At 29.1% G+C, this 26,735-nt stretch overlaps 1 protein-coding gene across 1 annotated transcript in view; it reads left to right on the forward strand.

The window, feature by feature from the left end:
- The first annotated feature begins 8,282 nt into the window (after positions 1–8,282).
- The window catches only part of LOC111684763 (protein timeless homolog), a 274,262-nt gene continuing 255,809 nt past the window's right edge, over positions 8,283–26,735 (forward strand). Inside the window, exons 1-2 of the mRNA XM_046950333.1 lie at positions 8,283–8,655; positions 8,883–9,206. Of these exons, the coding sequence (XP_046806289.1) occupies positions 8,554–8,655; positions 8,883–9,206 (426 nt within the window). The 5' untranslated portion in view covers positions 8,283–8,553. The remainder of the gene's footprint in view (positions 8,656–8,882; positions 9,207–26,735) is intronic.

A 26,735-nucleotide genomic window follows, 5' to 3' on the forward strand; every position in this document is an offset into this window, starting at 1 on the left:
AATATATTAATTTATTGTAGTCTACTGATTTGTCATTAATTATTGTAATATAACAAGATTTTTTGTCATTCTTTGGTTTTTATCATTATTATCATTTGACAGAATTCCACAATATTTAATACCATGGTTACGGTTTCTTGGAATACAATTATCTACTACAGGAATACCTAAATGATTCTAATAGAAATACTTTATGTATTTTTTACGGTCTTTTGACGATGATTAAAATGTTTCATACATTAACATTAGATCAAAGTAAAAAAAATTCACTGTCTTTGAGGCTTTAAACCTGGGCGCAAACAGCAAACATCAACAGTGTATATCTTCCAAAATAATTATTATTCACATCCACATCATCACTGCCATCAACATCATCATTATTATCGTTATCATCATAATAATTAATTTAGCCTCTAGAAGCACAATTAAATTAATGTCTAATTAACGTTTTCTTTTTTTCTTACGTTTTGATAAATGCATGAATTATTCATATCAAAATAAATATGCGTACACCAGGGACATAATTGTTTGGGGTTATTTATTGTGGTGGCAGCAAGAAGATGAACTTGTTGGTCTACCTACCACCTACTAATTATTAACAATGGACATCTACAGCCGTAAAATTTACAACGCACTTACTTATGGAAATATGTACATATTTTGCAAAGAAAAATATCGTAACAGATATAGTTTTTGTCCTAAATATTGCTTAGTAACATAATAGAATTAATTTATTAAATTTTAATTAAATTAAATAAAATTTTGAAAGTATTAATAGAGCAACCAACGACTCTAAATATTGTCCACAATATACTATTAAATTATGGCCTTAACGGAATGTCAACAGGCTATAGACTAGACTATAGAGTAGATTATAGACTAGACTATAGACTAGACTATAGACTAGACTATAGACTAGACTATAGACTAGACTATAGACTAGACTATAGACAAGACTATAGACTAGACTATAGACTAGACTATAGACTAGACTATAGACTAGACTATAGACTAGACTATAGACTAGACTATAGACTAGACTATAGACTAGACTATAGACTAGACTATAGATTAATCCCAAATTTGAAACTTTGAAAATGAGAAAAATAGAAAATAAGTAAAAAACAGAATTTCCCCCCTTTAAATGCTCGAGCTGAATCCGCGGCTGGATAAGACTACAAACGAAACTATAGACTTAATTATAGACTAGACTTAACTTTAGACATGACTATAGACTAGTCTATATACTAGAATATAGACTAGACCAGCCGCGGATTCAGCTCGCGCTTGCATTAGACTTTAGACTGGACTTGACCATAAACTGAACCATCGACCAGACTATAGACGAAATTAAAGACTATTAGGACTTTTTTCATATCGAATTAAAATAAAACACACTTGAAGTCTTTATAGTAAGGGCGCTACAATCCTATGTATAATTCTAAATTTTAACTAAACTGTTTTTATATGTATGAGAACTTTCTAATGCCTTAGATATTTTCATTCTAAAAACAACTGCATTTTTCCTTGACATGTTGTTAAAATTTTATTTTCAACTAAAGACTTAATTGCATTTTTTTATTTATTAAAAGAAAAAAAAAACTGTTCCATTAATTTTAATACCCCGAAGATTTCAAACTTCCAAACTCTAGGGATTTGAAATTCATATAGTAAAAAGATGTATAACAAATGTTTTGTATATAGTTTAAATATATTCAACATTCATATAAGCATGAATAAATATATTACGCAAAGGTTTGGTTACAATGACAATATAATACACGCTATATGAACTGTTTTGATATTTTAGGAAGATGGTATTTTTTTTAATAACTATTCAAATGAGAATTTAAAGAAAGGATCAACAAGTAAAGGGCACACACTCATTGTAATCTCCAGATAAAATATTTTATTAATAATAATTATCACGTACATATTATTTTTTTTAGTTTTGTCGCATGCATTTTAGATTTTTTCGTAATTCTACAATCTGAAAAAGAGTCCGATTCTTTTCATTGTAAAAAAGTTATAATACCTATCAAACGAAGTGTAGAGATTTTTTGCTACAAATACAAAAGTAAAAACTAACAGCACATTATAATTATAATTAACTTAACAGCTGGTAAGTATATACATATATTGTATCTTAATATAATATGCATTTATAACCATCCATTTACATTCGTACATACATAAATCCTTATATATTTGTATATTTGTCTATGTGTCCTTGTTTAAGTTTATACATAAATCTACATATGTATGAGTTTATTCGTCCAAAATTTACAACTTATAAATGTGTCCTTCTAGTTAAGTAAGTGTATTTACTTGTGTGTTCATAAATGTGTAATAAACTTAAGTTTTATCAGCATGATATTTTACTTGGCTGGATTTAGGTACTTTCAAATGAACGAGTCAGGTTCAAAGCCAAAGATTTCAAAATATATTTTGTTTTTTTTTTTATTTCCAAAATCAAGTCAGCATATAATGTGTATTTGACACATTATAATAATAATATTTTTGGACATTCGTCTGTGTAGGCATTTTTGTGTAACTAAGGGTGTTTTGATAATGATACCCAATACCAATCTTGGTTTGATTACAATCTCGTGGTAAAGAGATACTGCTACCACTAGTCTACGACTGTTACTTGGAACGGTTTGTCTGAGTTTCGGACTTTGCATTTTTTTCTTTATTGGAGATCTACCTTCGGGAGTAAGTTGGTATTAAATGAAAAAGATACGGAGGCCTTTCAAGTTATGAACTTTAAGAAAATTATGTCATTTTGGTTCATTCAAGATCTATTGCTGAAGAGGATCTATATAGTGGAGATATCGATATTTAGATGCTGGATCCAACAACGCATTAATACTCTCATAAACAATAACCATTTGAGATTTTTATTTTGATTAGAATATAATAAAGGAAGATTGGCCGATTGTTAAACATTTTTAAACCGAAGAGTATATATCTAACGATCATTGTTTAAACTTGATTCTTTATACCGATTGTAGACGCTATTTCATCAGCAATATTTTATTTACTTCTCAATCTGGACACTAACAATTATAATTCAAAATATCATGTTTACTTATCACTTTAAGAAGGATAAAGGACAGAAACATAATAACAAATAGAACAACAAAAAAATCATTTAAAAAGTAGAATAAATAAGAAAACAAAACATTCATCTTTATGTAATTCATCATTTTTTGTGCTGTTTTGCAAAAAAAATATAAACGAAATGAAAAATAAACACCAGGGGTTTTATGTGTCCTGTATATGCGTTGCACCAAAAAAAAATCCAACGAAAAAAGCTCCGAGAAATTACTTTAAGGGTAGTTAGTTTTCAGTATGAGTATTATGGCAGAGTACATTTAACTTGATTTCCACTTTGTTTTTCGTTTTTTTTTTTGTTGTTGGTTTTATGCGTAAAAATTTAATAACATTCCATTTGACGTAAAACCAAAAAAAAAACTTACTCGTATTGTACATTAACTGAAATAAAGTTAAGTAAGAGTAAAAACGACAACAAAACAGCATGAAAAAAGCTGAGTAGAAAAAAACAAAAGGTCCTTGACAAATAAAGGTCCTTACAGTACTTTAGTACTTACGTACCCATATCATACAATAGCGGTGACTTAAATAAACAGTTTGTGTTTTTTCCAAAATAAAAGGGTAAATATACTTTAAGGTAGTAGTTGTGGGAATAGCAACAGGGTATTTGCGTTTTTGAAATGTTCCACAGTTAACAAAAAAGAAATGGAAAAAATAATAACAAAACGTCTAAACAAAATATACTGTAAAATACCATTTGTCAAATTCAGCATAACAGGCAAAATTGTTGGTTTGTATTATTCTAGAAGGTCATCTCCTCAATGAGATAAAATTAAAAAGTCTTACATAAAAAAATCTTATGTATTACATTTCTAGACAAAAATTAGATCTTTAGATCGTTAAAAGTCCGAATTTTCAAAAGTACTAAACTAACATGTAATACATATATTCTAACCTAATTTACTAGACCAGAGTCTCTGGTAGGAATCAAACTCTCAACCTCTATGGGTTGTTATTAATAACCTTAGGAGGATATATTCTTAGTTAAATAAGTTTAATTTAAAAAATTATTTAAAAAAAATCAAATTTAATTATGCCATCAATTTTTGCAAAATATGAATTTAAACCGATTAATTTGATTCAGTTAACACTTTCACGTCACATTTTTCATGAAGCGTAATTTTGAGTTCGAAGCTACATTAAATGGTAATTTCCAAAGAAAAATAAGTTATTTTTTAGAATTTGATGGCATTGCTAAAAAAGATATCCTGAGATATCCTTCGAAAACACATTTTTAATTAAAAATCATATTCATAAAAAATCTAAACCGCTGGATTTTGTGTGCGTGAAAGGATAAACAGACTTATGGAAATGATTCGTGAAATAAAATGGTCTGGTCGTTAATGGACATTTTTGATTTATTGAGGTGACATGGCCACTATTTTAAACCTGATATTTAAAAAAAACAATTTAAAATAAGTATGAGAGATATTATTTTAAAATAAATTTTTTAGAGAATTGCCACATCCAATATAGATTCCGTCCATATTCAATTCAACTACTGAAGATATGGCCTAAAATGTTTAATACTGCTAAAAAAAATGTGTTCAACAATTAAATATTTTAGAATATTCGATAAAAACAATATATTTTTTTATAGAAGTACAACCCTCCCATTTTAAATCCGGCCACTCTAATATAAATTAAGTAAGATGACTGACAGGTGCATTGATTTGAACACGAATTATTTAGTCCAAAGGATTAAAATCATAATTTTTACAAACTAGCTTAGCCAAAAAAATCCTCTAACAAGTTTTTATAAGGATTGGTCCATATTCTTTGAACCAATAGATTTATCAGAATATCAGTTTTTCATCAATAAATTACTTAAAAATATCTCTATACATATAAGTCCTTTTCAATAATGACCCTTCAATAAAGAACAAGTATGAATGTATAGTCGGTCATGGCCGACCATATGATACCCTACACCTATCAGTATGTCAAAAATATGGATTATTTTGTAAATTTAATTTGTTTTTTTAACTTTATTCCGCAATATTTTTACTTAGTTTTGATTAACAAGGGATTTTATTTTGTACAAGAGGCGTATAGGCGAGTAGGGGTAAATATGGGCATATCCTTATCAATGTTGGTATTAACCTTTAAAGTTATTTATGTACAATTTAATCGTGTTTATAAGTGAATTTTGACTTTCAGGTCAAATGTCACCCGATCATAACAAAAATTGGTACTTAGTATCATTTAGAGTTCTATAAAACTAAGTTTTGCCAATTAACAATTAACATAATAATGCAAAGGCCCTATTCGGGGTGTACGGTTGTATTGGGGCTAGGCGAAATAACGTGCGGATTTCAAGAATTTTCAAAAGCGTTCGTCCAAAGGAAACGTATGTACAAATTTCATTAAGTTATAGGTATTGAAAATTGCGACCTCTTGCGTGCGCATAAGGTTTACACGGACACACAGACAGACATAGCTAACTCGTCTCAGAAAGAGATCCTAATCCGTTTAGTATACTTGAAGGTGGTTGTAGGACCTCCCTAGGGTAGGGTGTAGGGTATAAAAAGTCACCTTTTAAAGGTTCTAATTTACGCCGTGCTCTGAATGTTTAATTTTATAGAAAACTCAAATAGTACCAGTCGAAGTACCAAAAAATGCCCTTTTTCATGTTTCTAGGTTATAGTATATTAATCAAGTGCCAGTCCAAGAACGAAACAGTGTTAAAAAGTCTCCTTTTATAGATTTTAATTCACTCCTGACTCTACATGCAATTTTTTTTTTAATTTTTATTCATACACAACACATTTGCATTGACATATACACATTTATGAAATAGATTAAAAGTAATTTTCTTATGAAATCTTGCACATTTTTTGCAACACCCTTTCTTAATTAGTTAAGTGACAAAGCAAACATGTTCCTTATTTTATATCCCACTGTAATTCATTTTATTCATGACGTCACATGACTAAAAAACATAAACAACAATTTGCCAAACTAAAACTCACACTGAACAGAGAGTACTCGGAGTACTCGGTGGCCAGCATCTTGGCTTTTCACTTTAGCAAAATTTGCTAGCAAGTTTTGTTAGATTTTCATATTGAAATTTAAGAATTTTTAATAAAATAATGTAAATGTATAAACTTACCGGGCCTTTTGTTGTCATCTTTGTAGGAGCCACTAACCGCAAATTAAGTGGAACACACTTTTAGAGATTTAGAAGCTCTTAGAACACAAACTCTTTAAACAATACTTAATAATGTAAGTAAACATTTTTTTCTTTACTATTTCATTAAAATTAAATAATTTTAAGCACTTTTAAACATAATAAAAATAAATTAATTAAAATTTTTTCTTTATGAATTTTCACTTGTTTCACAAAACTACCGTTTAACTGCGTTTACTGCAACAAATGTAAATAAACATGTTGGGTGAGGGTGTTGCCAGTTGTTTTAAAATGCATATTATATATTTCCCCCTCGTAAGATTGCATTTGAATTGGGGAACTTATTAAAAAGCTTAAAATGAAAGCATAACTATGAGATAAATTATTTTAAACATAAGAGTAAGTAGTTTTTTCGTTGGAAAGTACATTTAATTTATTTAGTTTAATAATCAAATTCTTTTATACAATTTGAATAAAAGATTTCCACAGAAATTGTAATGCAATTAATGTGTGAATTAATAAAAATGTTAAGAATTTTATGTGAGTTGGTAATTTTTTTAAAAAATAGTAAAAAACTTTTAGAAAAACTTTATTTACTTACTTTTTATTACTTTTTCTTATTGTATGGACGTAATTTATAATTTTTTTATTAAAATTATTTATGTTATTTATTTACATTAATTAATAAATAACTTTATTTTTCTTATTCTGCTAAATTTTAAATAACTTAAGTTGTAAATCTTTTATTTTCACTTTATAAAATTATTCGAATTAAACCTTTATTCATTCGAATAATCGTATAAGTGAAAGAAAATCAAATAAGAATATATATTCGGGAATGGCCAACCATATCGGTTTTAAGTTTTCAGGAGAGCATTTATGTTATTTGCTACAAGAATATTGTAAATATATTCCAGAATGATTTACCATTTCTGAAAAAATATTTTCACAGGGAAAAAAATATCGAAAAATTTCACAAAACTGTTTATAACTTTTTTTACCTATAAGGTATACACACAATTGGGACGAACGACAAATTTCGTATAGCACGACGAGCTAGTCGACAACAATTCGTTGCGAAAATTCGTCGAAAGAAACACAATCAAATTATTCGTACTGCGAATTTTAATGGCTTTAAAATTTTTTCGAACATTATTTAGAAATTAGAAAATGTAAGAAATTGGCCTCGTAAAGAACTAAAATTATATTTTTGTGAATATTCCCAATTTTGAGGTTATTTTAACAGCATCAAATTTTTTTTCGAACTTAATTTTAAATATTCCAACATAGAATTGTAGTGTCATCAAGTGTACTCCAGACCGCCAAATTTCAGACAATTCGGGCCACCAGAACTGGTTTTAATGGCTTTAAAATCTTTTCGAACTTAAGTTCAAATTTTCGAAATTTTTATTTTTAGTTTTTATGACTATGATTATTTTAACAGCATAAAAAATTTTCGAACATAACTACGAATTTTCGAATATAATTTCGAAAATGTAGACTGATATAGCTAAATCGACATAGAAAATTATTCTGAGCCGATTTATTTACTTTAAGGTGGCTTCAGAACCAATATTTTTCGGTGTTACAAACATTAGCATAAACGCATAATACCCTTCCAACCTCTTTATGCTATGAAAAATTAAAGTTTATTTCAATAATTTTAAACACAAATAATTGATAACTTTTTTGTCTTTTTGGAAAAATTTGTAATAATATTTATTAATACTTTAAAGTTCAATTTAAGCAATTTCATTTTACAAATTTTTGTAATTTTTGCCAAAATGTTTCAAAATTGAACTTTTCTAACTGTTAATAAAGTTCCCAGCGCAATTGTCCATAAAATGGCATCTTCATAAACTTAATACTAACTTGGCAGCACTTAACGATCAAAGATTGATGTTTTAGCTTAGACAAAAACCTTAATTATGCTTTTAGTACATAGCATATGTTTAATGCAACGAAAAGCTTTGAAAAGCAACAGCTGTCAAAGCAGCAGCTGTTTTGTTTTAGTTTTCATTTGCCGCCATTGGCTTTACATGTGTTTGTTATAAGTTTTGTTTGTAAACTATTGCAGAATACAATAAATAAATAGTTTTTTAATTAAAATACTAAGAAAATTGTCATACACTTTTGTTAAATTTAACTATTATTCGTACGTTTCGTAAGTTTTCTTAAAAACGGGAGTGTAAGACGCGTGTGTTGTGAAAGAAAGCAACTTAGAAAAAAGTGGACATTTTTTCGTTTAGGCGTGCGTGTTTTTCGTTGTCGTATCGGGGTTACGGTTAACATTTTGTGCCGGTAAAATGTCGGTTCTATTAGCGGATATCGATGCAACCTGTGCCGCTTTAGGTTATTCCGATGGCCAACGGTATCAGGCTGAGCCAGATGCCATACAAGGTTTAAAGGTACGACTATAATTGATTGACTACTGATTGCCTTTAGTTTGTGTGGTTGCTGTGGTTGTGGTACATGTTTAACATATTCATTTTGCCGGCTACTGCCGCAACCTTCAACCTTTTTGTCAATTACTTGGGCTTGATTGATTTCTCATTGGCCTGTCTCATATGTATTATAATTTTTCTTTTTTTCTTTCTACTAACAAATTTCATCTTGTTTTCGTTTTCGAATTTAGCATCTCATTTGGATTTTACGTCGTGATTTGGATAATCATGAGTATCGTCGCCATTTGGGTCGTGCCAAAGTTTTGCAAACAGATTTAGTTTATATGCTGCCTGACTATGTTGACGATGATGAATATGCCGATGTACTCATACGTCTTTTGGTCATATTAACAAATCCCACATTGTTGTTGTATCGTGATGGGCCACCCAAGGATAATCATGGTCGCAAGGTTTTTCTTGAGCTCATTGATATTCTGCAGGGCTATAAGAATGCCTTTACACGTGATAAGATATGGTCGGCAGTGTTTGGCAAATTAAAGAAATCATTAGAAATTGTAAGTATAAGAATTTTCATGTATTTCTATTTGTATATTATATTTATTATATACAGATATCTATGAAATAAGGAGAGAAAATTAATTTGCTTCAAATATTTTCTTTTTTAAATTTAATGCATAAATTGAAATGATTTTTATTATTTGTACTTAATTTAGTATTTACATAAGGGATACCTAGATTATTTCATAAATATTAAACAAATATTCCACTTATAGGTAATTTTAATAGAAATGACCAATAAACTAGTTATTAGTGTAGCATACAGAATAACCCATAGACAAGACAGTTACTAGGAGCTTTTCCATAATAAAAACTAACTGTTGACTAGCGAGTTGCTATCTTTCGTCATCTTGGGTATTAATACCCAAAAACTAGCAAGTTAGCAGATCGTCTAAACGACTAGACTAGACCACAGAATAAAGTGAACGTTCCCACAACAATTGGATCTTCGCTCCGGAACGACCCGAGTCATACTCGGCCAAAGATTGTCAACCCAGCGACAGCTGTATCAACCGAAAGTTTTTTCCCCAAGAAAGAACTATCGGCCACAGTCGAGTTGTTACAACAACAACAGAACAAAGTGAATATATGTTCTCAAACAAGTGTTTAAACTGTTCAATAGATTAATTAATTAAACTAGTCAATATTATAATTTCTACACTAGTCCATTGTATAGTCTATAGACTAGCGTATTGCTTAGACTATAGACCAGTCTATTGTTAAGTCTATAGACTAATATTTTATCTAGTTTATAGAAATATAATCTACTAGCTATACCCAGTGTGCTTCGCTACCCTCATCGTAGTGGAATAAAATAAATATCATTATTGTAAATGTATATATATCTGCAATATCAATAATTCCCCTTTTAGAGAACTCTTTAAGTTTGATTTTATGATTCTAGTCTCAATATTACAGAAAATTAGAAAAAACAGTTGAATAACGAAAAAGTACCAGACAGTGCCTTTTTATATATTTTCATTAAATCAGGATGACGCATGTTAAATTTTCAACCAGAAACCAAAAAAAATCGCATAAAGATTTTTATACAATCAGGAAGCTACATGTCCAATTTAATGTTTTTAGGTTCAATATTATAGAAAATTCGAAAAGTATTAGTAAAAGAACAAAAAAAGTACCAGAGTATGCTTTTTCAATTTTCGTTCAATTGGGATACTGCGTGTTTAATTTTATGATTATAAATTCAATATTTTAGAAAGCTCTAAAAGTACCAGTACCAGTGAATTACGAAAAAGTACCAAAGGACCAATCTTATTTAATTTTCATGTTCCTAAGTTCAATATTATAGAAAATTCAAAAAGTACCAGAAAATATTCCAGTTTAAATTTTCATTTACTCAAGTCCCTGATTGCTTTTAAAGATTCTAATTAACTCCGGGCTCCACATGCTTAATTTCATGTGTCTAGGATCAATATTATAAAAAGCACAAAAAGTACCTTTTGAAGAACGAAAAAGTACCCTTTATAGGTTCTCACTTAATCCAGGCTCTAAACGCTTAATTTCATGTTTCTAGGTTCAATATTATAGAAAATTCAAAATGTACCTTTTAAAGAACGGAAAAGTACCAAAAAGTCCCCTTTTATAGGTCCTCACTTAATCCGGGCTCTATATGCTTAATTTCACGTTCCTAGGTTCAATATTATACAAAAATCCAAAAAGTACCTTTTGAAGAACGAAAAGGTTTCAAAAAGTCCCCTTTTATATGTTCTCACTTAATCCATACTCTACATACTTAATTTCATGTTTCTAGGTTCAATATTATAAAAAATTCAAAAAGTACCTTTTGATGAACGAAAAGTCCTCTTTTATAGATTCTCATTTACTCCAGGCTCTACATGCTTAATTTCATGTTTCTAGGTTAAGTTTTATAGAAAACCCAAAAAGTACCTTTTGTAGAACGAAACAGTACCAAAAAGTCTCCTTTTATAGATTCTTATTTACTCCAGGTTCTACATGCTTAATTTCATGTTTCTAGGTTAAATTTTATAGAAAACTCAAAAAGTACCTTTTGAAGAACGAAAAAGTACCAAAAGTCCCCTTTTATAGGTTCTCACTTAATCCATCCTCTACATACTTGATTTCACGTTTCTATGTTCAATATTATAGGAAATTAAAAAAGTACCTTTTGAAGAACGAAAAAGTACCCCTTTTATAGATTCTCATTTACTCCGGGCTCTAAACGCTTAATTTCATGTTTCTAGGTTCAATATTATAGAAAATTCAAAAAGTACCTTTTGTAGAACAAAACAGTACCAAAAAGTCTCCTTTTATAAATTCTCATTTACTCCGGGCTCTACATGCTTAATTTCATGTTTCTAGGTTCAATATTATACAAAAATCCAAACAGTACCTTTGAAGAACGAAAAAGTACCAAAAGTCCCCTTTTATAGGTTCTCACTTAATCCATCCTCTACATACTTAATTTCATGCTTCCAGGTTCAATATTACAGGAAATTCAAAAAGTACCTTTTGTAGAACGAAAAAATACCAAAAAGTCCCCTTTTATAGATTCTCATTTACTCCGGGCTCTACATTCTTAATTTCATGTTTCTTGGTTCAATATTATAGGAAATGCAAAAAGTACCCTTTGAAGAACGAAAAAGTACCAAAAAGTCCCCTTTTATAGATTCTCATTTACTGCGGGCTTTACATGCTTAATTTCATGTTTCTAGGTTCAATATTATACAAAAATCCAAAAAGTACCTTTTGAAGAACGAAAAAGTACCAAAAGTCCCCTTTTATAGGTTCTCACTTAATCCATCCTCTACATACTTAATTTCATGTTTCTAGGTTCAATATTATAGGAAATTCAAAAAGTACCTTTTGAAGAACGAAAAAATACCAAAAAGTCCCCTTTTATAGATTCTCATTTACTCCGGGCTCTACATTCTTAATTTCATGTTTCTTGGTTCAATATTATAGGAAATTCAAAAAGTACCTTTTGAAGAACAAAAAGTACCAAAAAGTTCCCTTTTATAGATTCTCATTTACTCCGGGCTCTACATACTTAATTTCATGTTTCTAGATTTAATATTATGCAAAAGTCCAAAAAGTACCTTTTGTAGAACGAAACAGTACCAAAAAGTCTCCTTTTATAGATTCTCATTTACTCCGGGCTCTACATGCTTAATTTCATTAACGAAATAAAAATTCTATTCCAAAATGTTGCAACATCGTAGTGGGAGCCCGTTATTACGTATTTATATGTATAAGTTAATAAACCAAAATCAATGTTTTATGAAAAAAAGTACCAAAAATAGGTACAATTTTCACCCCTTAAACATCCGAATAACCAAAAAGTACTAAATTTATATTTTTATTTTTTCGTCAAGTTATGAAGGAGTCAAAAATATTTTTTGAATGTTCACTGGTTTAAAAGATACATGGGGTGCAAAAAAAGTACCAAAATACAGTTTTTACCCGTTTATTCCCTAAAGGGGCCGAAATTGAAAAAAGTACCAGACACCTGTCCGCTTATTTTTTAAATGAACGACGATAAGCTTTAAACTATTTTTGTATCTTTTCTAGTTTAGGAGATATGAGGTTACCGATTTTTACGTTTTTACCCTTTTTTACCCCCTAAACATTCGAATTTCCAAAAATCCCGTCTTAGTGGATCTATTTGGTGGGAGACCAACCCCCTGTCCAAATTTCAGCTCTTTAGCTTTAACCGTTTAGGCTGTGCGATGATGAATCAGTCAATCAGTCAGTCAGTCAGTCAGTCAGTAACGTTAGAATTTTATATATATAGATTATCTAATCTATAGACTAATTTATTATCTAGCCACAGACTAGTCTATCGTGTGGACTATAGACTAGTCCATTCTATATATACGCATGTATTCTAATCCATTGCCTAGTCTTAACACTAATCTCTTATATTGATTATTGACTAATCAATTACCCAGTCTACATACTAACCCATTGCCTAGTCTATAGACTAGTCCATTGCTTAGACTATAAATCCATATATTTTTTAGACTATTGACTTTTTTGTAGACTAATTTGTTTAAAGACAAATTTAGTCAATAGACTAGTACATAGAGTATCTCATATACTAATCTATTGCTAGTCCATTACAAAGACTATATACTAGTCCATTGTCTAGTCTATAAAATAACCTATTATATAGTTTATAGACTAGTCTATAGTATATTGCTTATTGGCCCATATTCTGTATTTCAATTCGAATCAAAATTTTCTCCGTTTGGCAACATTGGTAAACAACAACTTACAAAAACGTAGGTACGATCGTAATGCAGAATACACAAATCTGAATGCGTAAATGTAATATATTGTTATAGGGTATTATGCGTTTGTGCAGAAGTTTGTAACACCCAAAAATATTGGTGCTAGACCCACCTTAAAGTATACCAATCGGCTCAAAATCACTTTTTCAAGACAATTTGATGAAATTTGGCACATACTCTTTTTTTTGGTTCAAGGACGAACGCTATTGTTGATATCGGTCCATTATTTCTTCTAGCCCCCATACAACCGTACCCCGCGAATCGGGACTTTAAACTCACAATTCCGTTAAATGTTTTATACTGTCAACAAAAATCACCAAAAATTTGTTTTAAAGAACAATAAATGACAATACTAATTTTTATAGTGATCGGGCCTCATTTGACCCTAGCCCCCATACAATTTCCCCTTCAGAAAATGACTTGAAGGTCAAAATTAACTTATAATTACTAATAAAACGATCTAAATCTACATAAATGACTTTGAAGTAGACGTAAATTCATATTTGCACCTTCTCCCCTATGAGCTCTCTTGTAGAAAATCTTTTTTTTCAGCAATAAGTAAAAAATTTCACAATAAAATAAATTAAATGCTTTATATAAAAAAAAAATCCACAATTTTAACATACTGACTGGTGTAGGGTATCATATGGTCGGCAATGTCCGACTATAAATTCATACTTGTTTAGTTAATAAAATCATCCATTGACTAGTTTATAGACTAAACTATTATCTAGTTTATAGAATAGTCTATTATGTAACCTATATACTAAACTATAGCCTAGTCCAATGTATAGTAGGCTACTGTCTATTAAATAGAATAGTATATTGCATAGTCTATAATATATTTTAATTTCGATTTGATCAATCACATATGCTGTAACTAAAATCTTTTAATTATTTCTATTATTTATTTAAATTTTCTCTTAAATCCTCAACCATAACTCTTTAAAAAAAGTACTTTAATTCAATTTATTTTCGTTTTTGTCTTTTTCTTTAATAATTTTTCTTTTAAGTATAATTTTATTGTTAAAATTTTATTTGTATTTTTATTTTTTTGTTTAACAAAACTTCTGCAGACTTATTTTATCTTATAATTACGAATGTTTTTGTTTTTAATTTTAATTTTCTTTCTAAAGTTCACTTCAAAAAGTTATGTTTGTATGTTGTTGCTCTTGTCTTTAGATGGTTGTCTGTTGGTAGATTTTATTTTATTTTTTACAATTTTGGTAGACAGTTTTCAAAAACTATTTTTGTCTTGTCTACTAAAATTGTAATTTTCTTTAATGTTTTATTATAGAGGTGGTTGTTGTTGTTGTTGTTGTCGTCGTCGTTTTCTTTACCAACAAGTGACAATTGTTTTCAGTCATTTACATGTCTTAAATTCAAATGCAAAAAAAAAAAAAAGAAAAAGTAAATCCTTTTCGCCAAGTGGTTTTTGTGTAGATTCTTCTAAATCTTTTCTTCTGCTCATTCCACAAGTCCCCTTGAAATTGTTTGTTAGTGGGTATTAGTGTGTTTGTTTTGAAAATTTTGACTGACAAATGTGTCAATTTCGTATAAAACTGACGTTATTATATTTGTTGTTGTGTTAAATTTTCTTTTTGTGGCTTTTAAGATTGTGGCATTGCAGTTGTTGCTGCTGCTTAAACAGTTTAGATCTTTTTTTTCAACTTTTAAGCGAGCTTAAGTCAAAAGTTTTTAACAACTACATGCTTTAACTGCTGCCTGCCACCACCAACTTTGCAACTGTTGCCTATTTCAGTTTTTTTTCTATTTCTTAGTTTGCTTTTTTAAGTATTATAAGAGATGAGTAGAGACCACACTTAAACTAAGTTTAATTGTTTTAAAGATTTTTTCTTTTTGTTTATTGTTGTTTTTTCTTCTTAGAGGATTTTAGATAACAATTGTGGGTATGTTTGTGTGTGCATTTTAACTTTTTTTTAAAAACTTGTTGCAGCTGATTTGTATTTGAGTGTGCGTTCTACAAATGCATTTAGCATAAGAAGATGACATCCTAAATATTTGTTTAGTTAAGTGCAGTTTTCGAAGTTTTTAGTGTTTGATTTTTTTATTTTTTTTATTTGCAATATGAAAAGAACATAGAAAAATGAAATTTAAATAAACATATACTATAGCTTAGGAAAAAGGTTTATTTTTATATTTTTGTAAGACTTTTTTCTTTAACTTCCTATTTGTAAGCGATCCTGGAAGTACTTGCCTTCAAATGTCATCACCGTGTTAAAATAACGAGTGAAAATACAAATGCAGAAGTAGTTAAAAGAGTTTTCGTTTTAGCTTTTAAACACATTACTTTTCAATGTAAGTTTTTCGTGCGTTGATGATTGGTACTTCGAGTAAAATCATTTCTTAATATTTTACTATTTTTTATGTTAAAACAAATTAAACTTATAAAAACTCTTTAGCACATTCTCAGTATTAAATTATATTCAATTATATATTTTTTTTAAATAAATTCAGTAAACACCTCTTTTGTTTTATTACCATTGAAATCTAATTTACATCAAGAGAAAAAAGAACACAAAATGAAATTAACTTTAAACAAAATAAGTAAAATTTTTTCTTTTATTAAAGGTTTGTTCAAGGTTTACTACTTTTATTGTATTAGCACAGAAAAACTTCGCTAAAATAAACTTTTTAATTAAAAAAAGATTGTACATTCCTTTTCTTTAAGGTTCCATTATGTTCAACTGTTTTCGCTGGTTATTTCTTTCTAATTTTAATTTTTTTCTACACTATTCAATTAAATTTTAAACGTGAATACGAAATAAAAAACAAAATATAAACACATTTTTCATTTATCCTTTGATGGACACAAGTCGGACCACCTCATCTTTAAATTTTTTTTCTTCATCTTCTTTGGGTAGTTTATATTTTAAAAGTCCAAATATACAGACTATTAAAAACATTTTAACTTTAATTTTTCCACTTTTCTTTAACTGCTGCTGCTGTTGAATCATGATAAATAGAGAGTTTAACAAGGGAAAGAGAAAACAGAGAAAGCAAAACAATTTAAAGGCCAAATCACTTTTGAAAGGAATACAAAAAAAAAGAAAACTAAAATCTTGTAAAAAAATAAATAAAATAAATATATGTATGTAAAAAAAGCAAAACATATTTAAGTCAACTTTTAAAAACAAATTAAACAAATTAAAAATAATGGAAAACTACTACGGGAAAAACTGGCATCGCATCACATGACAACAGAACAGCTAGTTGTAGTAGGATTTTTTTCTTTAAATTTCTTATCTTATAACATAGAAGTAATGTACAATAGTAAACAGGAAATTAATGTAACGAAAAGTAAAGAAACTTAAAGTTGAAATATATTAAATAAATCGAGAAAAATTAATTTTACTACTGTACCTTCAGTGACAGGGATAAATAATTGTTTTGTTAAAAAGTGATTTGGAAGGCTGGGAATGTTGACTCTAAAGTTTTTATTCGATAAACATCGAAGCCTTTATTCTCGTTTAAGGGAATTTAAAGTAATTATTATAACATGGTGATGCCATTAAAGGCAAGTACCCATAGTCTAGTTTCTGGTCAAGTCTATAGTCTATAGTCAAGTCTATAATCTTAACTATAGTCTAGTCTATAATCTAGTCTATAGTCAATTCTATAGTCTAGTCTATAGTCTAGTCTATAGCCTAGTCTATAGTCTAGTCTATAGTCTAGTCTATAGTCTAGTCTATAGTCTAGTCTATAGTCTAGTCTATAGTCTAGTCTATAGTCTAGTCTATAGTCTAGTCTATAGTCTAGTCTATAGTCTAGTCTATAGTCTAGTCTATAGTCTAGTCTATAGTCTAGTCGAAAGTCTAGTGTATATGTATGTATATATGTATTTTAGGAAATGATTCTATTGAACAGTTTATAATAAAACTAAATACGTTCAAAAGACAACATTTCCCACAACTGAAAAGTGGCATTAATAAAGGTGATTGTTTCACCTTTTGTTGAAGTGATGTTTAATGACTTCCAAAAAGAAAAAATAATCATGTTTTTTGTTCTTTCCAATAACATCCAAAATTAGACCATAAAAATGACATCTTGAGAATGGCTTCAGATGTAAGCACTTCCAAGGAAAAAACAGAAGTTTTTCGTTTTTTTAAGTTTTTTTTTACTGGGTACAAGTGGAAGTTTTTCTTTCTCCCTTTAGTGCAATGAAACTAAACTAACTATTAATTAATTTAAATTTCTTTGAACATTGTTGACATCTGCTCTGTTTCATGTGCACAATATTAATTCGATTGAAAAAAATTAAATTAAGATTTAGTTTAAAATCATAATAATTTAAGTAAGAAATTTTATGGAAGAATGATTTTTAGTTAAAAGAAAGATAGGATTTAGATGGCAGCAATACTGAAATATTTTTCAATATTTACTTTAAAATTACTATGCATAATTTTTGTTTAAACTCTGCAAAAATTTAAAACACATTTAACAACCATAAAAACAATACAATCATAATAATCTTAAAAAATTAACAATCCACCATTTGATATCGTTTGTAAATCCACTAAAAGGCCACATTACCTATAGTTTTATTATCGTAATTATTATTCATTGAAACTAGAAATAAATTGGAAAAAAACATTTTAGTACTTTCGCATAGTTCAACATGTCCTGAGGCTGTGATATATAAAATAAAAACTTTTGCGCCAACCAAATGCTACAACAACAAAAGAAATAATACAAAATTCTAAAATTTCTTAAAACTTTTTATTTTTATGAATCATAATAATTTTTAATTACACCACTAAAACTGGAAATGCTAACATGAATGGAGGGAACAAAATAAAAGGAATATAGCCAAGAAGAATAGATATAGTATACCACGGTGATGAAGTAGATGATGGCACTGGTAATGATGATGATAAAACACCTTACGGAAATATAAACCACATCCTTGTTGTCATTTAGTTTTTGCCTAATAGTTTATACAAAGAGAGAGAGAGAGAGGGGTAAAGAAAAAGAATAAGGGAATTGGCATTATAAAGTGTGTAGAGGAAGTGTTGGGAAATAGTGTGCTAGAGTCCTGAAAGATAATAAAATAAACGTTCATTTAGTTGGCGGTCTATCCTTCTTTCTATATTTATTCATTCAATCCTTGATTACTATAATTTTGTCGCACTACATACTTTTGCAACTGTGCAGAAATCTGTCTGTCCTTTAGTCGATTTATCTAAACGTCTGTCCCTCTATTTGTCTTTATGAATGTGTGTTTATGCTTATTCTACTAGTTTGTAAAATTGTCGTTGTATTTCCTTTTAGCATTTGTCAGAAAATGGCAGTAAAAATAAAATGCTATAATTTCAGTTTTATTGCGGGAAACTTAACAAAACAAGAAAAACTTTTTGTTAACCAAATCTTTCCTATGGTTTTTTTGTGTATTTTTTTTGTTACTTGTTTGTTTTGTGCACTTTTCTACTGTAGCTTTAGTTTAGTTCTCTTCATAATGCAATTCATTCATTTATTCAGTCGTTCATCCTAACATTTGTAAGTTTGTATGTTTGCGTGTGGTTCTAAAATTCTACACGCAAAATGCAATTAAAATGTCAGAAAATCGTAAAAAAGGGCCAAATGGTTTTTTATGCGATTAAGTTAAAACAACTAGATTTGGTAATGTGCGAAACAGTATTGAGCTATTATTTTGCCAAAAACAAAAATGGTATTTTACTGATCAGGGAAATCCCATTGAATAGCGGTTTAGATAACAATATCATTAAAGAACTTTCGGGCATACAGTGGGTAGTTTTACTTCAATTGACCCAAATTTCGACACCTATATCTTCCGATCAGGATAAAATGATATACTTAAGGAAATCCCATTGAATAGCGGTTTAGATAACAAAGAATTTTCTGAGAAACAGTGTATCAAAGTTTGACATTTTTACCATATAGCTATTTTTCTCATGTATGTAACTTATTAACTACCTATTGTTCTTCGCAAAATTTTCTCCTAATAGTATAGTAGGTCCTTCTTTTTAAGAATATAATGGTGGCTTAACGCTACCCAAAAAAAAAAGAAATTCCAAAGAAGCGAAAAAAAGGTATAATTAACTTCATGAATGTATTCAAAAAGTCCTGAAGAAGATGATGATTTTAACACAGGCTTGTCTTAGGAAAGATGACTTTTTATTTGATTCCAAATTCAATACATCTGAATTAATTCTCAGAAGGTAATTATTATGTTCTTTTATTAATTTGACTTAGTTTGAAAGGAGGATGTATACACATCAAATCGGAAGAAAGACACCTAGGCCTCTATCGGGCCTGTTGTGCACTCCGTAACCAGTGTCACAGGTGGGAATCGAACCCACCACCTCCGGTCTACCAGACTAGAACACTAAACACTAACCTACCGAAGGCCACTAAGTTGGCTTAAATAATATTAAAAATTAAGTTAAAAATAATTGTTAAATACACACATTTATCTATCAACTCCAAAATAAAATGGGTTTAATTAAAAAAAATCAGTAGAAAAAAAGTTTAAACAATATTGGATTCTTTACGTTACTTTGGAAGTCAATAAACAACACATTCATAGAAGGTAAACAAATCAATTTAGTGCTACTTTTGAAGTGGTGATAAATGTTATTCTTTTAGAAGTGCTTCGTTTTATTTTTGCTGGGTGTATGTAAGTGCTATATAAACGACCTAATCTGAAACAACCTGTATATCTTCCGCCAAAAAGTAGTGTACTCCGGCGAAATGTAAATAAAAACTGAGGATATAAAAATTGGCGTCTGCCAAAAAAGTAAACTTAATGATGGGCTGCTGTGTTCTTTTTTTAATGAATTTAGAAATAAAATTTATATATTTTACTTTTACAAATTGCCTAAAAAAACTAAAGTTTTTTGTTAACGACAGTCAGAATCATCAGAAAACGTTTTATAGCCTCTGACATTTAGCCAAAGCAAAATTCAAAATTGAAAAAAAAGAGGAGAATAACTTGTAATAATATTCATAATATGTACTTGGATAAATGAGAAACTGTGCAGTTTTTATGTAAAGCAAAAAAAATAGCAAAGAGTTTTACAACGCGTTTCAGTAAAAGGATATTAATCCTTTTAATGTTTTTTAAGTGGCAACACAAAAATTATTATTAGAAATTTTTCGTAAAAAGGGCAATAAAACCTTGAATTCAATTTTAGTGCTTTTTTGGAGAAAAGAAAAAAAAAAAAACAACCAAAATCTGTAATCTGTTCATGTATAAAGTGTGCTGGTTGGGAAATTAAAATAAACACAAAATAAAAAAATATACAATTTTATTGCATATCATAAAGGAATAGTTCATTTACGTTTGTTTTCGGTTCTGCATGTTTTTCTACAAATTTTGGAAATTAAACAAAAGATTTTAATTAAAACCAGAGATCATAAAAGTATTGACGACATTACAAAAATGCTATTAAACTTTGTTTGAATAACTAATAGAGTTTTAGATGAATTTAAATATTATTTTTTTTAATTGTATTTATGTGAATTGGAAACTGCTTGACATTAAAAATTATTGACCTTTCTTAAGGTTATTACAACTTATTCCATAAAATTGGATATGAATACTTAGTAGGGTTCTATATAGTCGACGAAAAATTGACTTTTTGCATTTAGTTAAAAGTTGACTTTTCGACTATTTTCATTTAAATCAAAGTCGACTTTTCGTATCTTATAAATCGTTGACTTTTTCCGACGTGTTTTGAATTTTTGACGATTTTTGACTTTTTTTGACGTTTTTCGACTTTTTCAACTTTTTGGACTTTTTTCGACTTTTTGTATCAAAGAATAAAAAGGAAAGAAATTTTGGATTGAAAGTACTGAGATCAACCTCAGTCTTTGTCGACTTTTTTATTTTTTTATAATTATTCCATAAATAGTTTTTAAAGACTTTTCGGCTATTTTCTTACTTTTTACGACTTCAAATATTTTAGACTTTTCGATTTTTTTTCGACATTTTCCGACTTTTTTCTACTTTTTGACATTTTCCGACTTTTTACGACTTTTTGAGTTTTTTCGACTTATTACGACTTACTTATTACTACATTTTTCGACTTTTCGACTTTTATTTACAAAGTCTACTTTTCAACCGTTTTCATAGACGATAGTCGAGTTATCGACTTCTTAGGAACAAAATAGTCGACTTTAATTTTTTATTTTTTAACTTTTTTCGACAATAAGTCTATTGTTCAATTATTCGAAAGTCGATTTAATAATACTTAGTATCCGTATGTGTAATTCATATTTGTTGGTACATTATTTTCTCTACACCAATATAGTGAGAATAAACTTAATCTTAAAATTACTTTAGGGGTCTTTGTGTCTGTGTGTAGTGGAATGGGACATATCAAATGCATTTGTTCGAGATTTCCATACTTCATTCGTTTGCTGTAGGGAAGATTTTTCCCTTTGAAGATTTAATATAATTGACTTTCTAAACCGACATCTAATAACCCTATTCGCGTGGGCTAAATTGAGAGTCGAATGAATTTCAAAGCCCTCAAAATCCAATATTGTTCACTGACTCATAAACGACTTGAAACGTTCTTTCGAATGTGGGTATGACAATACAGTGGGACATCCAATGGAACCGCCATATGTTTGAAATAGCAAAAGAAGGATTTAAATGTTTAGGTTTGCTCCCTATTAACACCATCTAGACCGATCTTAAATGGAATATAATTCCCGTGTATGGATCTCTGATGGAAATCGAAACCATAACCCCAGACTGACAGACAAGCAACGCCTACCGGGGCACCTCTAGTAATATATAATTTCCGTCAATTTCAGTCAAACTTTAACTTTTCTCACTTACTTTCCCTGTGCAGTTTTACCAATAAAAACTACATGTTTTTGTTGGGGTGTAATGTTTAACCAGCGTTGGACTAGACCATTTAAAACCAAACATAGGTCGGAAGATCAGCATACATGGGCTTTTACAAAGCAACATTGAGTTGCATAATTATACCAAAATATTTTCGTTTTAATTTTTGAATAATTTAAAACATTCTAATCTTGGTCGATGGTCAAGACTTTAATAAGGAATAAATATTCGATAATAAAATCGGGGTAACTCTATATTTTGAAAAATCCTTATTTAGACTTGAATTAAGAAGTTAAGAAAACAAATTGTCAGTCCATATAATTGAATTGATGTATCTTTTTACGAAAATGAAATGCATTGCAATGTTTACCTGGACTGTTCACTAGGTCTTAACTCAAAAGTTAATTCTAATGTTTAAAGTCGGTCTGATGTAAAAATTTGTATTTTTATAATTTTGAAAAATCATTCGATTCAAAATCGAAAATCGATGTTTTCTGTATATGACATGAACTATTCCAATAAAATATTAATCGTCATTCTAGAATTGCTTTAAATAATCAGATTGATATTATATGATTAAAAAACCCAACCTTTTGCATTAGTTTATCCTTTAACAACTATGTTACTTGAAGCTTATAATTAAATAACCAAATACTCGATACTCCTTCCAAAGGTTTTATTTGATTTTCAGTGATAAAAATGGTTTCAAATAAATCACTAAATAATTTTCATTCCAAAAAAGAGTTTTTTGGTTTGCCCTTTAAATTAAACCACACATTTGAGGAATTAACTAAAAATAAAATCTATGTATGCAATCTATCATTTTTGTTGAGTATGTACTAGGGTGGTAGAAACACCCAACTGACATGCAAGTATTTAGAGAAGAGAACTAATTTATCCCGGCCGGCTGTTTCCATTTAATGAAATATAAGATTAAATTAAGCGCACCCACAAAATAAAAAAACTGCGTAGATTTTATGTTACAAACCTAATATAACGTATTTTTTTGTTTTAAATATGTACCAACAAAATCTCTAAACAGGATGATTTTTACTGAAAACAATGGTGCGATGATGCGGCATTCAGTAGGCACAAAACATACCAAAACCACTTGTTAGCCAAAAAATAATGCCTACAAGCTGTTACATGTTTTTGAAAATAAAAACGATTCTTTTTGTTCATTTCTCTACTACTGGCTTTGCCTCAGTCTCAACTACTGCTAATGCTACCAGTTTTACTTACAGATTATTTCATATATTCCTAGCTAAATGAATTTCAAGGATGTAGTTGGGGTATCGACTAAACAATGGCATATTTGTCTCCCTTACCATTTAAGTGGGTGTTTTGGTATTTCATATCAAAACCCATCATGTGTCTTTGACAATGAATAACAATGAAAACGAGAAAAAAAATTAACAATAACTTACCGCGTCCCCTTTCATGCTGCTCCTCACCAACATTGCATTGAGTAACTAAAGAGCTGGAAGGGGGTATGAAAAAACGAGAAAAATCCAATTTGTAGATGAACGATGAACGAACGACGTTTGGCAAATGGTTGGGCAACTAAAATACGTTTAAAAGCATATAAAATATTGTATGAATTCATGAGAATTTTTCTATGCCACACTTACTCACACAGAATATTTTGTGAGCAACAATGAAAGTTATATTTTTCTTGATTTTTTTTTTCATTCTTTTCTAAAAAATATTGCCAAACATAAAATAAAATTCATGTTTGGTTTGGAATAATTTGACGCAAATATTTTCCTCTTATATTCTCAACGTCTGTTTTTCCTTTTTTTTTTGGTTTTTGGGCCTTTTAGCTGTTTGCGTTTTAGCGTTTTTATTTTTTCTTCTGAGTTTTTTATGGTTGCCTGGTGAGTGGTTTGTTTTAAAAAATACACCATTTCTAATATCTTTTAACCATTTTAACCGATTTTAACCATTTTCATAGAGACATATTTGGTTGTCCGAAATTCCCAACAAACTGGATAAGAGGGATTTTATTTATGAATTGATCTATGTCACAAAGAATGTAGGAATTTCCAATTTCCATTTCAACGATCATAAAGATCACTTTACGGGATGACAGGCAACCATTAAACTCTAATCTGATTATTGGCGTCCCACTACACGACCGGTAAGAAATATCGATCGGGTTCAGGAATCCAGCATATGCTGCTTTGTACACAGACATGTTCGAAGAGAGAATTTTTCAACCCATTGGGTATTAATCATCACTAGTTTATAGTCCCGGCAGACTTGAGGTATAGGTAGCACCTTTTTACCTTGGGATTGCAATAACACCAAGGTGGATATTTCACCAAGGTACCATGCTCCTTGGAGAAGACGGACGATCGACTCATACAGTGATTCTGAGCATATTGGTAGCACCAAAATTTTTGGGTGCTACAAACATCAGAACAAACGCATAATACCCACCCTACTATAGTGGTGTAGGGTATTAAAAAGGTACTAGGAATAGTTTCTGAACTAATTGAACTTGTTGCGATTTTCAAAATACCCAATATTAAGGCCAGTATTCAGAAAGAAGAATAAAAAAAATATTTGAATATATTGTATAAAAAACACTAACAAAAACTGAGTAGTTTTCATATAACATTTTTAAAATATTCTTCTTTCTCAAAAATTAAAAATGAAGCTGTGAAAATGTTTAAAATTTAATTTTGGAAATGGTTTATTTTAAATCATAAACTAAGAAAACATCAAAAAAATCTAAATCAAAATTCAAACATCGTTTTACAGTTGCCTTTATTTTGCTTAAAAGACATTTGTTTGACGTCCAACATAACCAACAACAACAACAGTCACTAGACATGGCCAATAAAAAAATATCTACTCGTTTCACCCTCCATCCAAATTTCAACTCAACCCGCTAAACAAATGTCCTCCCACTAAACAAACAGATAAAGAAAACCTCGTGAATAATATTTACTTTAGAGGCCATAAATCGGATTTACTACATTATAAATAAATATATACATATTTGTATTTTGTTCGCATTTTCTTTTAACTTCTTCTAATTCATAAAGAATAAAAAAAAAATAAAGGAATTCAATGTTGTGATGGAAAAAGTTAAAAACGCTGAAGAAACTACTCTACTCCCTCAGAAAGTTTATAATAGGATGTAGAAATTTTTTTAATGACACAATAAATTTATTATTAAAAACTTAATTTATGTTTTCATTATAATACTGGCTTTAGAAAAAACTCACAGTTATTATTTTGACAACGTATCGTTGTATTGCAACAATACATTGTTGTCATTTCGATTACATTTTCTTTTACCATTGTATCGTTGTCATTTCAACATTATAACATACTCTTTGACAACATAGTGTTCTCATTTTGGTGATACATTATAATTATTTTTTGATTTGATAACGTAGTGTATTTTTTGACAACGGATTTTATTGAAAAAATATAAACATTTTCATGTCAATTTGGTACCATGTGTGTGTATAATTTTAAAATGTCAATATTGATGATTTAATTCATTTAATTCCTCTGTTAGTATTTGTATACCAATAAGAACTTCGAGTAGTATGTTTTCTTCTGTTATGATATTTTCTTTTCCTTATATTATTACTTTTATTTTTATAAAAAACTATGTTAAGCATTTTCGAGTATTTATTTAATATGTATTATACCCCCAGCATTTTAATATTATTGCGCTATTGTTTAGTTAAGCTTTATGATAGGTCTGATGAAAGTTTTGCAATAACTTTTTTAGTTTTCTATCTAATTTATATATTAAATAAGACCAAGATAAGATCAATAATGTAGTAGTTAATTGTTTTCAAATCCAAACAGTGTCCATTTTATATGATGAATGATTAACTTGTCAATCGGTGAAATTTCTTTCTATTGATGTCTTAAATCATAACCCCCATAATGTCTAATTAAGTTATTGATGGTTTATTGTGCGTAATAAACCTAAAATAAGCCATTAATATCTTTATGAATACTGGGGTAAGTACTGTAGTGTATTACATTTATCTACTTATACATACTTCTTAAATAACTTATGACTTATGGTTGTTGTTTAAATTAACGACTCTCAGACTTGTTGTTTTTCTTCTCCTTCTGCCGTTGCCATTTATTCCCACAACTCTGTTCATAATTTAAAATTGCATTCCTTTTCACTATAAATATTTCTATTTAATTTCATCGTTTTCTTACCCATACATAAGTACAGACTCATACACCATACAACATTCAAACGTTCACGCATTTATTTACATACACATTTATAAGGGGGAAGAACATTTAAGGCCTTAACTAAATCAGTTCTAGTTCAGTTCTAATTCAGTTCTAGTTCAGTTCTATTTCAGTTCTAGTTCAGTTCTAGTTCAGTTCTAGTTCAGTTCTAGTTCAGTTCTAGTTCAGTTCTA

The sequence above is a fragment of the Lucilia cuprina genome, chromosome 4 (genome assembly GCF_022045245.1).
Source record: "Lucilia cuprina isolate Lc7/37 chromosome 4, ASM2204524v1, whole genome shotgun sequence".
In the NCBI taxonomy this organism is placed as follows: Eukaryota; Metazoa; Arthropoda; class Insecta; order Diptera; family Calliphoridae; genus Lucilia; species Lucilia cuprina.